We start from the raw sequence: 14,216 nt of genomic DNA, 5'->3' as shown, positions 1-14,216 counted from the left end.
GGACATGAGGAGTACGTAAAAAAAGATAAATCGAACTCATGACGAACATCCTGCCAAAAACTAGGCCTACATTTGAAATAGTCAAGACTTGAAGGACTTAAATGCAAAGAATCGTAAGACCACTTCATACACGAATGATATACACATCATATACTGCGGTCATATTATGCTATCTTTCTCAAATTTATTTCTTAGAAAAATGGTGATATGTTACGTCTTTAAATGACTTATAGATGATTAAGTCATAATAGAGAAGAAAATATCAGTTGAATCTTGACACGATTAGTCTAAAAATGACTTTAGATGATTAAGTCATATAATGGAAATATTAGTATCAACTTATGAATTTCGTGAATAAATTATAAAACAAGCTATTTAAAAATACACTTTATAATCGATCACATTTTCTTTATATATACAAATAATTCAGACATATATTCGAAGTTTTGTTGGTATTAGTAAGGTGAAAAAGGACCATCATAGCCCAAATAATTCAATAGCTGAGAATTTAATTTATTTACTAAATTAATTATCTCAATTTACGTTATAAAACTCAAAGCTCAAGTTAAGTTATGAAGCGTTTCAATGACCATTTAAAGATCGATTTGACATTATTCTCCAAATTCTCAGTGACTTTTCAAAATATCATTGGATTGTCAACTTGAGGAGAACAATCCAAGATCAAATATATCCTATATAGCTAGTGATTGCAACCCCACTAAGATATTTTGATCTATAAATATTGAATTTCTTTGCTAGTTAATATTTATACTTATTTAACTAAATACATTTTGAGCTACTACTTGACATGCAATTAATCTCTTTAATTGATAGTGTTTATTTATTCTAACTAGTAAAAGTTAATCATCTTTATTAATTTAATAACACGTGTTTGCACCTCCAAATACATCAAAATTGCCAATTAATTGATCTATTTACAACTGTGTCAAACTTAAAATTAATTTGTTGAAGACAAGGTCATCTATCATAATCACTTGACTCGTAATTTCAATTCTATTGACCAAATCTCTCTCTTTTTCTCTCTCTTTATTTATATATAAATTTATTACATAACTTGCAAGTATATGAAAATTCAATCAAATTTATACTTACAAAAGAGGAAAGAGCGAGAGAATGGCCGTAGTAATGAACACAGGGAGGTCGTTGGAGTCGACGGCGACGTGGGCGGTGGCGGTGGTTTGCTTTGTGCTGATTGCTATATCAATTCTCGTTGAGAAATTCTTTCATGTTATTGAATCGGTAATACAACATCATATTTTCTCTATTAACACCATATTTTCTCTATTTCATTTTGTTTGTGAGTGTGCCAAATATAGTAACATTTCATGGAATTTATTGTGTATTTTGGTTGCAGTGGTTGAATAAAAAGAGAAGATCGTCTCTATGTGAAGCACTTGAAAAGATTAAAACAGGTTAATTTGATAAGTAATTTCGAACCTTTTACTCTATAAATTAGTATTTCCATGTAGATACCATCAAGAAAAATATAGGAGTACGGAGTGATAAAATGCAAACTCATATATTGTACAAACTCCAAACTATGATCTGTATCGTTAAAAAATATCAACATATACAAAATAGTAGCAATAGAAAATGTCAACACAATATCAACACAACATCAACCGTTGACATTTTCTGTTGCTACTATTTTGTCATCTCGTGTTTACATTTTCTAGATCATAATTTGGAGTTTGTACAATATTTAGAGTTTGCATTTGATTATATTTTATAGGAGTTCTACGTTAGTGTTATTTTAGATATATTTTTGTAACTGAATTTTATGTTGTGTTGTGTATTGATATTATAATTTTACTAATTATATTTCAATTTTTTTGGTATATTTAAGAGCTTATGCTGTTGGGGCTCATGTCATTGCTGCTATCAATTTTACAACAATACCTTTCAGAATTATGCGTTCCCTATAACGTTGGACACTCATGGCATCCTTGCAAAGAGAAAAGTGGTAAACAATATCAAGATCCATGTCCAAAGGTACAACCCTCTTAAGAACCACGTCCAACACACAATAGTGTGAACATAACTATTCATTTGGTCACAAAAATTTAAGTGGATGCATCTTCTTGTTGGGTGAATACAATACTAGGGTCTGAATCCTATCTTTTGTTGGATGGATGGTTAAATGATACCGTGGGGCGAAAATTTCATAGTATTTTATAGAGTAAAGATCAATTTTTGTCACAAATATATGACCAAAATACGAATTTTTCCAAAATATTTTTCACTTTTTTGAAAAACGGGTCCATAACAAATGAAAATGTCGACGAAGTAGTCCTTTTTTTTACGGTTTCTTCAAAAAACTAACGGTTAACGCTAATTGCATAGTGGCATGACCATTAGTTTTTTGACGGAACCGTAAAAAAAGGACCACTCCGACAACGATTTCATTTGTTATGGACATGTTTTTCAAAAAGTGAATGTTTTGGACTAAATTCATATTTTTATTTTGGACTAAAATTACCCTTTACTCTATTTTAATTAGAACGTGGTTAATTTTTATCACGGATGTAATAAGTTTATACATTTACTGGTACAATGTTTATATGTTCTCATGAAAAGACTATTATATTTATAATTTTCATGATAATCAACCATTATTACATATCCGTGATATGATATTTATCTTTTTGAAAGTAATACTTTATCATTTTCTAGTAATATTTTCTTAATTTGAATATTTTAAGCTAGTGGTACGATGGAAAAGTTTTAATAAAAGTGATTAATAGAACCTGCAGTATATTATTATTGTTGTTATTGTTACTATTATTATTAATTTATTATTATGGGTATAACATTTAGGACAAGGTACAACTCGTCTCAGCATATGGCATCAACCAGCTTCATATATTCATTTTTGCATTGGCTGTTTCTCACATAATATGCAGCGTCACAACCTTAAATTTGGGTGGACTAAAGGTAATAACTTATTCTCTCCTATTTTTATAAGTAATCGTATAATTATTTTATCAATGATTATTACATATGCAATAATTGTATGATAATGATATGCAGATTTGCTAGATTTGTCAAATATTTTAACTGTTTACTGAGAGTATTGATACAGATAAAGAAATGGAAATCATGGGAAGAAGAGACAATGACGGTTAACTACCAATGCAACAATGGTAACTATAATTAAATGAATAATTAAATTATAGTACTTCCTATGTTCATCAAAAATAATCTATTTTTATCATTTTGATTCGTCAACAAAAATTAGTTTCGAAATGGTTGCAGATCCGGAGAGGTTCAGATTTGTGAGGGAGACAACATTTTCACGAAGGCATTTGCGTTTTTGGACCAAGTATCCCATCCTCCTATGGATTGTAAAAAGCTCTATACCCTTTATTTTATTTTATTTTATTTTAGTATATGTTTTAGAATTATTTGCTTTAATATCTTGAGTAAACTGAACAAAAAATCAACAACCTTATCTAATTATTTCCAACGTGTTATAAAATGTCTAAAATCAAAATCAAGTCGGAGTTGATATTATTTTATAATTAATCTATACTATTAGTACCAAGCAATTATGAAACATATTTCTTAATTTTATTAATTTGCATACATATATCAAAGTATATGACTCATTCATCTCCATTTCTCACGTGAAGGGCTGTTTCTTTGGGCAATTTTTCACATCAGTAGCAAAAGTGGACTATTTAACACTCAGACATGGATTTATAACAGTAAGTCATCACAACAAAGCGACGTCGTTTCTGCACGAGCATCTTAGTGCTACATTTTCACACAATTGAACTGCAGGCACATCTGAATCCAACACCTCAGAGCCAAGCAACATTCAATTTTCAAAAGTATATCAACAGATCACTGGAAGAAGACTTCAAAGTTCTAGTTGGAATAAGGTTAGGCAATTGTTCGGCTTTCCTTCTTGTTTTCTGTAGATAGCAGCAGTTCGAATGATCAATCTCGTTTTCTGTTTCGGATGCAGCCCTGTGGTATGGTTATCAGCTGTACTGTTCCTCCTCACCAACACCAATGGTGAGTCCAGAAATCACACTTCATATAACATCCACCAAAAAAAAGGAAAATAGGAAGATGTCGTGGCTTCATCCACGGCCTTGCCTAGAAACTATTTCACATTCATCCTCATTCGACAAAAAAAGTATATACGGTTCTACATAAGTAGGTATACTAAGTAGACTGCTCTAAACCATAGGCCAACCAATAAGTAGTTGCGCAGTATAGTCCCGTTTCTAGGCCCCAGCTCCATAGTGCTCGCTCTAGTGTATGTTATCTTCCTGTATAGTATATATACATAAGTCGAAGATTCTAATGATTTTTCACCATCCATTCTGTTGTTTGTATTTCTACAAATAGGGTGGTATTCACAATACTGGCTGCCATTCATCCCTCTAATTGTAAGTGAAAACATATGCATATCTAATAGCCTATAGTACGTTACTTTCTTCGACTCCCGAAGAACTAACATGAACATGCAGATAATTCTTCTGATCGGGGCGAAATTCCAAGTTATCATAACTAAAATGGGAACAAGTATTCTAGAGAGAGGAGATATAGTCAGGGGCACTCCAGTAGTACAGCTTGGCGATGACCTGTTCTGGTTCAGTCGACCACGTGTGATCCTATTCTTAATCCACTTTGTTCTTTTCCAGGTAATTTTCATTTCAAGAAGTAAGAGATCAACTAAAATTGAATGAGTAATCATAAGTCTGTAAAGTTATCCTAAGATCCAGCTAATCTTATCAGTTTTTCGTGCTTTTTTTCTGCAGAATGCATTTCAGCTTGCTTTCTTTGCCTGGAGTTGGGTAAGCAGCATAGCTATCTATCTATTATGTCTCGTACATCACTATCTTTTACTAGAAAGTATATCTTACTTTCCAATACGGAACCCTGAAACCACCATATCTTGTTCCTCAGTACGAATTTGGATACCCATCTTGCTACCACGAGAACCTTGAGGAGATGTTAATCAGGATAACAATGGGGTAAGTATACTACAGCTTTCACCATTGTTCAACACACTATTTCGAGAGCTTCTAAGAGTCCCTATTTTTTCATTTTGCTAGTGTTACAATACAGGTTCTCTGCAGCTACGTAACCCTCCCCCTCTATGCGTTAGTCACACAGGTTCTGTCTACTGCTACTGCTATAGCTAAGGACAAGACTAGATTTAACAGAAAATAAACGCGAACTTTGATTTACTCTCTTATGACTATTATCATCATTTTCTCAGATGGGCTCATCAGTCAAGCCAGTCATTTTCAGTCAGCGAGTTGCATCAGCGCTACGCACATGGCGCCAAAGAGCAAGCAAGAGACTGAGACAGAGGAGGCAATCCCGGGGGAGCACCCCTGCTGATGGAGGTGCTTCCCCAGTGCATCTCTTACGTGAGCACATGAAATATAATGATATCCACAAAGGTAGAGAGGGTGGTGAAGGAGCATCAGCATCTCCCAGCCACCGTGATATAGATTATATGATGAGGAAGAGCAGACATCTAGGTAAGTTGAAAAGGAATGACACTGAAACTAGTTCGCAGAACTTCTCTTTTGGAAATAGGCCGAATTTAGCGGGGATGGATGGCTCTATATCAGCACATCCCAGCCACCACTATATTGAAGATATGGCGAGGAACAGCATATCTGATCGGATAGAAGGAAGTGATACTGAACTTAGTTCACAGGAATTCTCTTTCAGAGATAAGCCAGATCCATCAGGAGTGAGTGGCTCTAAGTGGTAAATGAACATCTTGAAATATGTGAATTTATCTGATGATCACACAAATTTGGTTATAATTAATATTTCAGATATACATATATAGAAACTTATAGAACACATCTTGTGATATAGCAACAATATTGACAGGCAGCTGAAAACATAATGCCCCACAACCACAACCAAAAACAGTAGCCAAATGAAACATGCATAAGTGATATCCATATCATAATCATACCAAAATATGACGGAAAATTCTTCATAGAATCAAAAACTATGTATTAACAAATAGGTGTACAAGCATGTAAAGATATACATATCTGGAAATTCAGCATATATAAAGTTGCAATTCCTAAACATTTTCAGCTGCGTCTCTTTTAGTTTCATCGGACATTCCTGGAGCAGTCAGACTCTCAGCTGCCAATCTTTCTTCAAGAGCCCGAGCACCTCTTTCCCTGAAACGAAGCATGCCAACTAATCAGTCAACTAATCAAACCTCTCCTTTGTAATAGGCAAACAAAAGATTACCTCCTCCTGGATGCTTCAATAGGATCTGAACTAGGCAACACTGAACCTCCTAGAGTATAGCCCCTACTTTCATCTGAGGATTCAGATCTTCTTCCGCAAAGCAGCCGCTCAAAAATTGTGGCAACAGGATCAATTACAGGTCTGCAAACCACAAGCTGAAGTTAACTACCAAGATTTGCAATTATAAGAAAAAAGAGTTGACAACAATTTAATTCACAATGTAAACTACCTTAGGGGTTCAGGGAAGAAAGAAGAGAAAGAAAATTCATCACTTGGATCGCCTTTTAATTTTGTCTCTGATTTTCTTTGCCAATATCTGAGGTAAATCCAACCAATATATGTGCCAAAAATTACAGTAGGAAGATGTGCTGCTGAATCTGTTGTGAAAAAGCTTACAACAACAGCCAACAACAGTGCAATAGAAGGCAACCACTGCAAAAGAGAGAAAATAAGGGCATCAATAAGTAACAATCAAGAGGGTTTGAGATTTTGGACTTCACTTAGTATGTTGTAATATTTATTTAACAAAAGACTTTCCAAAATCAAGATTTATTACTTTAGCTTTTATCTTCAATAAAGAGAGCTCTTGATCTGGTATAATTTGTTTGATGCCAACTAGAAATCCTGAAAGAACCCCTTGGAAACCCGAAATAGGCATATAGCTGCAAAAAAGGAGAAAGGATATCAAGTACAACTTGATTGAAATTTCAGCAGCAAGTACTGTGAAGCAATTAGTGAACCAGAGCTTGTGTTGAAGATGGGGGCGTGGTGCAAATTGAAGATTCACTAAGATACAACTCTTAGAGTCAGGCAAATGGATAAGCAAAATAATTATGTTGCATTCACATATTCGATCATTGTAAGATGGAGCCAAGTTAAATTGCTCTGGGTAAAGGGGAATTCACACCAATGATCAATGAATATAGCAACAAGATATATTCCAAAAAAGGGAACGACAAATATGTATAGAGGTATTAAAATTAAAATGGCTTAAAGAACTGAGCATGAAAAAATAAACTCTAGGTTAAAACTTTTCTTGCATCACTTACAGGTAAATTTCCTGTGTTGTAATGTAGTACAAGGAGATAGCCGTGACGAAAACACAAACCGATGTCAGAAAGTTGACAACAAAGATGAACTTCAGAAACTCCCTAGACCCCCATATGGGTTCGAGCAGCTTTCCAATGAAAAGGAGGCCGATGATGCTGATAAATACCTGCAAGGTTACAGTTATAGGATTACACACACAGAGAGAGAGAGAGACCAAAAGAAAAGGTGCATAAATATATATATATATAATTGTAGCGGCTTTTAACAGATTACAGAATAAGAGATGACATACCCCAGGTATAGACTGTTCAACATATCCAGCAGTTACGAGATTCCAAGCAAAGGGAATCGTCCTATGGCAAATCAGACAGGAAGTCAATTTCAACGTTTTTAATTTTACGTAGCTAAAGACATACAGATAAATCCAATACTGCATTAAACTTTCATCTTGACATAATATAACAGGAAATGGGATAAGCCTTCTACAAAGCATGCCAAATATTATAATCCAATATACATATGTATTGATTATTCTTATTCAATAGTATTAGTGGATAAGAATAAAATTAGCCTAACCTTCTCCTCGGCAACTGAACTAACATCATGCAGTTTCAGCGAAACAAAACCACCTAAATTCCCTTCCTAAACAGCAGATCAAATGTTCTCTTACGAGTTTCTGAAACATTAGCCAATCATTCTGGTTTTTCACCAATCTCTTTAGACAATGCCATTGATGTAGACCATCATAGATAATAGACCTTGGCATAAATGTTCTTCAAAGTATTATAACCTTCAAACACTTAGTCTAACGGTGCACACATTGTTCGGCCCCTCAAATTTTGCCCCTGACTCCCAGAAACTTCACTTGTTACCATGATCGCATGACACAGAGACTCAACCGTAGTTTAACCTAGATCAGGCCGGCTAGAACAACCTACCAGCTAAAACCCTCTAAACCTAAATTAAACAATACAAGTATATGCACACAACCAATAATACCACAAATTATAAACATAGCAAGAAAACAATGAGACCTACAAAATGCATATTTAAATTTTAAAAAAGGAACGAGAAGATTACTTTGCCGGAATCAGCGCAAGATAAGAAACCGCGGAGGGAAAAATCTGAACGACAATGTGACCGCCAGCCAACACCACCGCCAATCCCTTGCACAGCTTTGTGTATCCACTGTAATTGCTCATTCCGCCCTAATTCAAACAATAGAAATAGAATCAGCGAAGGACCAAAATCAGAAACAGTCGGAATCCATTTCAGATCTGACGAAAAATTGACTGATTAACGACTGAATTGCATGAATTTTGAGCTTGTTAGAGTGTGATCCGCGATGGAGAACTCACTCCGGGGAGCTGCTGGGAGCTCATTGTGGTTGTGGACTGATCTGATCTACTTGGAAATCTTTGGATTGTGTGTTGAACTTGTTTGAGATATTGACATGGATTTGTTTATAAATGGAGTATTGATTTTGGGTTAAGCAATTAAATGTGATTGAGAAAATTAATTTGGGTAAATTTCATTTTGCCCCTTGTACTTTGCTTAATGTCCGAGTTGGCCCTTTTACTTTTGAGAAATAATAGTACATCAATCGCTTATACCTCGTCTCCTAGAAATATGTCATATTTAAGAGTGAACTACAAAAATAGCCTCTACGTATGCCAGGTCGAACGCTAGAGGTACCTATATTTAAAAAAATACAACAAACACCTCTACGTATGGATAAAATATCATTTAAGGTCTCTTTTCACTATTTTCAGTCTTTCATGTCCTTTTTTCTTTCTCTTTTTTAAATTTATGCCACTAAGGGCATTTTTGTCTTTAAAAATGCAAAAAAAAATAAGGAATGAATCGCAATTCCATCTTTTCTTTACTTTTTGTATGCTATTTTCATTTTTTATTTAAATACTTAAAATTTAGATTCACAAATTAATATACTTACAAATTCACAAATTAATATACTTACAAATTAATATTAGATTATATTTGTTGTTAAATATTTTGTATTTTGCACGTTTTCTTTTTCAGAGTAATATTTATTTTTAAAAATTCTAATTACAAAAAGTGTTTTTGAAAATAAAATTATGTCATAATATTATATAGAAAGGTAAAAAGTGTAAAAAATAAATAAATATACGTAAAACTATCTGAAATCTAATTAGAATTTGTAATTAGACTAATTTATAGATCTAAATTTATGTATTTAAATAAAAAAAATGCATAATAAAAAAAGTAATAATTGTAATAATTATAAAAACAAGAAAGACTAAAACACCCTTAGAATGTCATTGAATAAAAAGTGAAGGGGAAAAGGGCATGAATGACTATAAACAGTGAAAAAGGACCTCAAATGATATTATATCCATACGTAGAGGGGTATGTTGCATTTTTTGAAACATGAGTACCTCTAGCGTTCGACCTGGCATACGTAGGGACTATTTTTGTAGTTCACTCTTCTTTTTTTATATGTCTCATAGATACAACTCATATCTATGTACGTAACCCTTTTCTCCTTCTTTTTTATTTTATGTTTATGGACCACATGTTCCCATCATTCACTATGCAATTTCAATTTTTTTTTCTCTTTCTCTTTATATTTATCAATTATGCATTAAAATTTGTGCTAATCCTAAATGACCTATTTGGCTATTTCTATGGGACAGAGGGAGTATTTGATAAATTCGATAGGCTAAACCAATGCAATTAGATTTTGTTCGTCAAATAAGATATGATATTCTCACTTTTTTCCAACCAATACATCTCATTTTCAAGTGAAATGGATGGTTTGAGGGTCCGAAACAAAAAAATAAATAAAAAATACATCCGAAATTTGTAGCAAATACAACAAAGTTGTAAGAAATGTTAAACAAGAACAAGGTTGTGATGTGATAAAACAACATAAGTAAGCCATGATCGATCGAGTAAGTAGAGTTAAATTTCGAATTTACTTCAAAACTAGCTCATGCGTGGTTAAATCGGATGAAAGGATTGAGTTTCAACAATGGAAGTGGAAGAGAAGAAGAATCCGTGAACTGAAACAATGGATCATTCGAAAGAAGCAATACTATATCAATTATGTAAATTGTACAAGTGGTAAACAAAATGATGCTATTTAACACCACAAATATAATGACGTCGTTTTGTTTAGTTATAAAATTTTCTACATATAATGTCGGCGATAACACGCCTGTGTAAATTACATCAGAAAGGGTTGCTTTGAACTGAGAAATTGACATAATCCGCTAAAGTTTATAATATTACAAACCAGTTTGAATGTTTAAGAAAAAAGCATATTTTAGCCTCAGGTTGATGATTTTAGCAACCAATTGTCCTTGTCCCAAACAATCATATATTGGCCAAAAGCGATAAGCATCCATTTTCCAACTCTGCTACACATTGGCATCAAACGAGCCACATTGACATTTTAAAAACCGAAACATGATAAAATTTAGTACAATTTGAAAATCGAAGTAATACTATTTACCCTAAAATTTGAGGCTGAAGTAATCTTGGTTCATTTTCTTCACGTAACCAGCTATTCATGATCCTGGAGCCTGTAGGTTGGGAGTAACATTTCACATGCCCATTATGAGCCTTGACTGTGGGCTCACGTTCGTGTGCAGTTAACCTCCCCCTTAGCGGGCCGCTGAGAAGCTGCTTTACATCCTTTCAGATATCTTGTCGGGCCGGAATGTGGGGAGCCCTTGGTATGTGATTCATCTTTTAGCCCAATTAGAGAAATAGTACGTGAAGTTGGTATATAATTAATATATTCCCTATCAAGTATTGTACTACATTGAAAGTCACCTTTGCTTACATTCTTCCTCTAGTAGAAATTTTTTTTCCCGATTTAATTCTACGAATGAAGATATTCGAACTGGAAACATCTTAATTATGCTCATCGTGTATATTTCATACATACAATATTTAGGGGTGATTTATTGTCGAATATATAAAATTATTGAATCTGATGTGCTACAAATCAACTCATAGCTAGTTATTTAACACGGGACAAATAAACTAGCAACAATAAGCTTACTAATTTGAAGTTGAAGATTAAAAAATTTTACCCAATCAAAGGTTAATTTTCTATTTGACCATGAAAACTTGAAATTAAGTGCCAAAAAATAGTCGCATGTATCCGATATAAAATTTAAATTTAAATTAAAATCAAATATAACAATAAAATTTGAAAACGTGTCAAGCCAAAAAATAAATGTGAAATGGGACTTCACTTGCATAAATTAGTAATCTAACTCCTATTGCGCAAACAAACCTTCCTAGTATTCAATCTAATAAGATCTATTTAATTTTTTGTTTCAAAAGATTCAAATTTTAAGTGAACACATATACTATGTACGGATACATGCTTGGCTCCTCATACGCCATCTACAAAGGGCCGTCGATTTTCTTCGACAACCTCTGCAGATGGCATACAGGGAGCCAGGCATATATGCAGTGCGCCAGTACGTGTATATACAAATTTGTTCATGAAATACTACAAATTGCTAGTAATTTATACGATATATGTAGAAATAGGGATAGATGTATGTGATACCACTTGATTTGCTTCATTACTAGCAACTTCAGTACCCTAAACTAGCTAGCTCTACATGCATGTAATACAACTAGTTGAATTGTTATTGTGTGTGTGTGAGAGAGAAAGAGAGAGATCTAGTGAGAGTGATAGTGTGTGTGTGTGTGTGTGAGTGGTGCTCTAGTAGTTTAAACACACACGACTATATATAGTAGAAAAAATTGGAGATCAAAGGGCAAAAATGGGTCAAAAAAGGTTTAAAAAATGTTGCAGGTAGAAATCACAGTCATTCAAACCCCTTTTTAAAAAGAAAGAAGATGAAAACACACAAACAGCACACATAGAACTAAATTCATGCAATAAAAGGGTTCCTTTGATGTATGTGTAATGATGGTTTTTGCTTGTGGGGTTTCATATCAGTCAAAGGTGGAGCATTGTAGGGTTTAGAGAAAAAGAGAGAGATCACGAGGTATTTATTGGTGCGAACGATAATACTAACGCGAAATTATTTTTGCAAAGAGAATAATAGAAAAATGACATCATTAATATACACGTATGGATACACACATCGGTGGTATCGTACTAGTACTTTAGTCATAAACGGATATCCAAATGAATAGGTTGTAACTTGGTTCATGTAAATTCCCTAATAGTTTAGTTTGAAAGCGTCTTTTTTATTTCCTGGTCTTAATTCATTTTTTATTCCTTAAGGTTGATTTAGCAACAATTTATCACTAGACACTAGCTAGTTAAATTGTGAAATTGGCTAAAATGTTTAATCGAACTTTTTAATTTTTTGCGAGCTCGGAGATCTATATTAATAAAGTTTTATTTAATCTTTGATTATAACTCGAATTGAGCCGAACAAGACAAATAATTCCTCACTAATCTAAATATATACATTGAATAATCATTTTTTGAGTCTATTAAAGGAATCATACATTTTAACTAAATGTCTAATCCTACCTACTATTAACGAGACTATGTACACATTTTGTTATCAGTCACAATGCTTGAAATAATTAAAAAAGGCATGTCACGGTGTAAAAATTATACTACTAGTATGATAAAGAAGGGACAAATGAAAAAGGTGATAACCGGTCAAAATGAAGTAGGGCTATAAACTAAACAGGAAAAGATTTTATTTTTTCAAAAAATTGCACTTTCTACGACATAATAATTAACGATATAGAATTCACAAGATGCCATCATTGTGTTTTCGAATTCTTTTTTGTGTCCCGTTTCATGCATGAAAAGGTGACATTTGAAATAGAGGAAATGCAACAAAAAATTGTAGAGTATTGAATAAATATAGGAGTATGATTTTAGATTAACTACGACTTGTTAAACTCAATCTATCACAAATAAACAATAAATCTTCATTTTCAAAAATCTTTGAAAATTAAGTACTATACTCTAAGGTATATATGAGTGTATATCTCAACATGCATGTACGTAGATACATGTACGTCTTAGTGTCAACCAAAGATTATAGGAGTAGATTAATAATTAATGAAGTTAGTCTACAAAGATTGTGGAACCGATCGACGACGATAGTATTATAAAATTTGTATCTATATTTATATCAATTAATTCAATATGATCTCTATTACTCCAACCATTGAATTCGGAATATATTTATATCAATTAATTCAATATGATCTCTATTACTCCAACCATTGAATTCGGAATATGGTAAAGTAGCTCCCGGGTGGGGAACGACTCCATTGATGGCTATCGCAATGGCTCTATCCGTTCCATTAAAGATGTCCAACTTTTCTTTTTAGTTTGTAGTATTACTTAAGAAATCCATTTTATATATTTGACAATAAATATTTCTCCTATTTTCTCATTAATATTCAATCTCTTTTATCATTCTACTTTATCACACTCAATTACTCCACCTAACCTGTCTCATTCAAGAATGTGAACATCTTTAATAGATAGCATCGTATCAATCATTATGACTTAATTATGAGACTCAAAATATTAAACAAATACTTCCATCTATAATATAACCATAGCTAGACTTTAGATTCGTTTTTCAAATAACAAAAAAAATAATATTACATTTGATATGTTCTTTTAGTAAATCAAAACTGTTTGGCAAATTCAAATTCACTAATACTAAGTGGATCTGCAAACTATTCAACTATATAACTTTGATTTACTATATCAAAGCTGTGAGCAATGGATTAAGTAAATTTGATTTTCAGATTTTATTAAAAATAAAAGAGAATCAACTACATTTAGGTGAATAATCATAAAAGGTTTGTACAATTGTCACTCGACGAAAAATTGGACCTCCACATTTTAAGACACCATGAAATCAACCATGTGAAGCAATATA

General features: G+C 32.9%; 2 protein-coding genes and 1 long non-coding RNA gene across 4 annotated transcripts; 1 reads left to right on the top strand and 2 right to left on the bottom strand.

Annotated features, from left to right (window-relative positions):
- Window positions 1-1,123: 1,123 nt before the first annotated feature.
- On the top strand, window positions 1,124-5,885 carry LOC125201217 (MLO-like protein 12). 2 transcript variants are annotated; one of them, XM_048099356.1, is made up of 15 exons: window positions 1,124-1,260; window positions 1,376-1,433; window positions 1,928-2,013; window positions 2,839-2,955; window positions 3,104-3,164; window positions 3,277-3,365; window positions 3,654-3,728; window positions 3,805-3,905; window positions 3,992-4,041; window positions 4,381-4,421; window positions 4,503-4,676; window positions 4,794-4,829; window positions 4,942-5,009; window positions 5,091-5,151; window positions 5,258-5,885. In XM_048099356.1, exons 1-15 carry the CDS (start codon window positions 1,135-1,137, stop codon window positions 5,762-5,764), a joined length of 1,650 nt encoding a protein of 549 aa, XP_047955313.1. In that variant the 5' UTR covers window positions 1,124-1,134; the 3' UTR covers window positions 5,765-5,885. The 2 variants fall into 2 exon arrangements, with proteins under 2 accessions (XP_047955313.1, XP_047955237.1); XM_048099280.1 differs by having other exon boundaries at window positions 1,868-2,013.
- Window positions 5,886-5,984: 99 nt separating this feature from the next.
- Window positions 5,985-8,787, bottom strand: LOC125201355 (rhomboid-like protein 19). The gene is made up of 8 exons (XM_048099465.1): window positions 8,676-8,787; window positions 8,398-8,525; window positions 7,610-7,670; window positions 7,317-7,483; window positions 6,824-6,929; window positions 6,497-6,699; window positions 6,268-6,408; window positions 5,985-6,194 (listed from the first exon to the last, which is right to left on the bottom strand). The coding sequence occupies exons 1-8, from the start codon at window positions 8,697-8,699 to the stop codon at window positions 6,092-6,094; spliced, it is 933 nt and encodes a 310-aa protein (XP_047955422.1). The 5' UTR covers window positions 8,700-8,787; the 3' UTR covers window positions 5,985-6,091.
- Window positions 8,788-10,655: 1,868 nt separating this feature from the next.
- Window positions 10,656-12,025, bottom strand: LOC125220228. Its single transcript, XR_007176342.1, has 2 exons — window positions 10,814-12,025; window positions 10,656-10,715 (listed from the first exon to the last, which is right to left on the bottom strand). It is a non-coding gene; the product is annotated as an uncharacterized LOC125220228 (long non-coding RNA).
- Window positions 12,026-14,216: the final 2,191 nt, after the last annotated feature.

This window comes from Salvia hispanica, chromosome 1 (genome assembly GCF_023119035.1).
Source record: "Salvia hispanica cultivar TCC Black 2014 chromosome 1, UniMelb_Shisp_WGS_1.0, whole genome shotgun sequence".
NCBI classification, from domain to species: Eukaryota; Viridiplantae; Streptophyta; class Magnoliopsida; order Lamiales; family Lamiaceae; genus Salvia; species Salvia hispanica.
This window is presented reverse-complemented; position numbering and strand designations above follow the sequence as displayed.

What these genes read in the sequence shown, in the direction of transcription:
- LOC125201217 (XM_048099280.1), top strand. Translation starts at nt 1,135, where the DNA reads ATGGCCGTAGTAATGAACACAGGGAGGTCGTTGGAGTCGACGGCGACG. An exon ending in AAAGTTCTAGTTGGAATAAG is followed by an intron (nt 3,906 to 3,991) that starts GTTAGGCAATTG and finishes TTTCGGATGCAG; the next exon opens with CCCTGTGGTATGGTTATCAG. An exon ending in TCTATGCGTTAGTCACACAG is followed by an intron (nt 5,152 to 5,257) that starts GTTCTGTCTACT and finishes TCATTTTCTCAG; the next exon opens with ATGGGCTCATCAGTCAAGCC.
- LOC125201355 (XM_048099465.1), bottom strand. Translation starts at nt 8,699, where the DNA reads ATGAGCTCCCAGCAGCTCCCCGGA. An exon ending in CTTGCGCTGATTCCGGCAAA is followed by an intron (nt 7,671 to 8,397) that starts GTAATCTTCTCG and finishes GATTTGCCATAG; the next exon opens with GACGATTCCCTTTGCTTGGA. An exon ending in ACAACACAGGAAATTTACCT is followed by an intron (nt 6,930 to 7,316) that starts GTAAGTGATGCA and finishes CCTTTTTTGCAG; the next exon opens with CTATATGCCTATTTCGGGTT.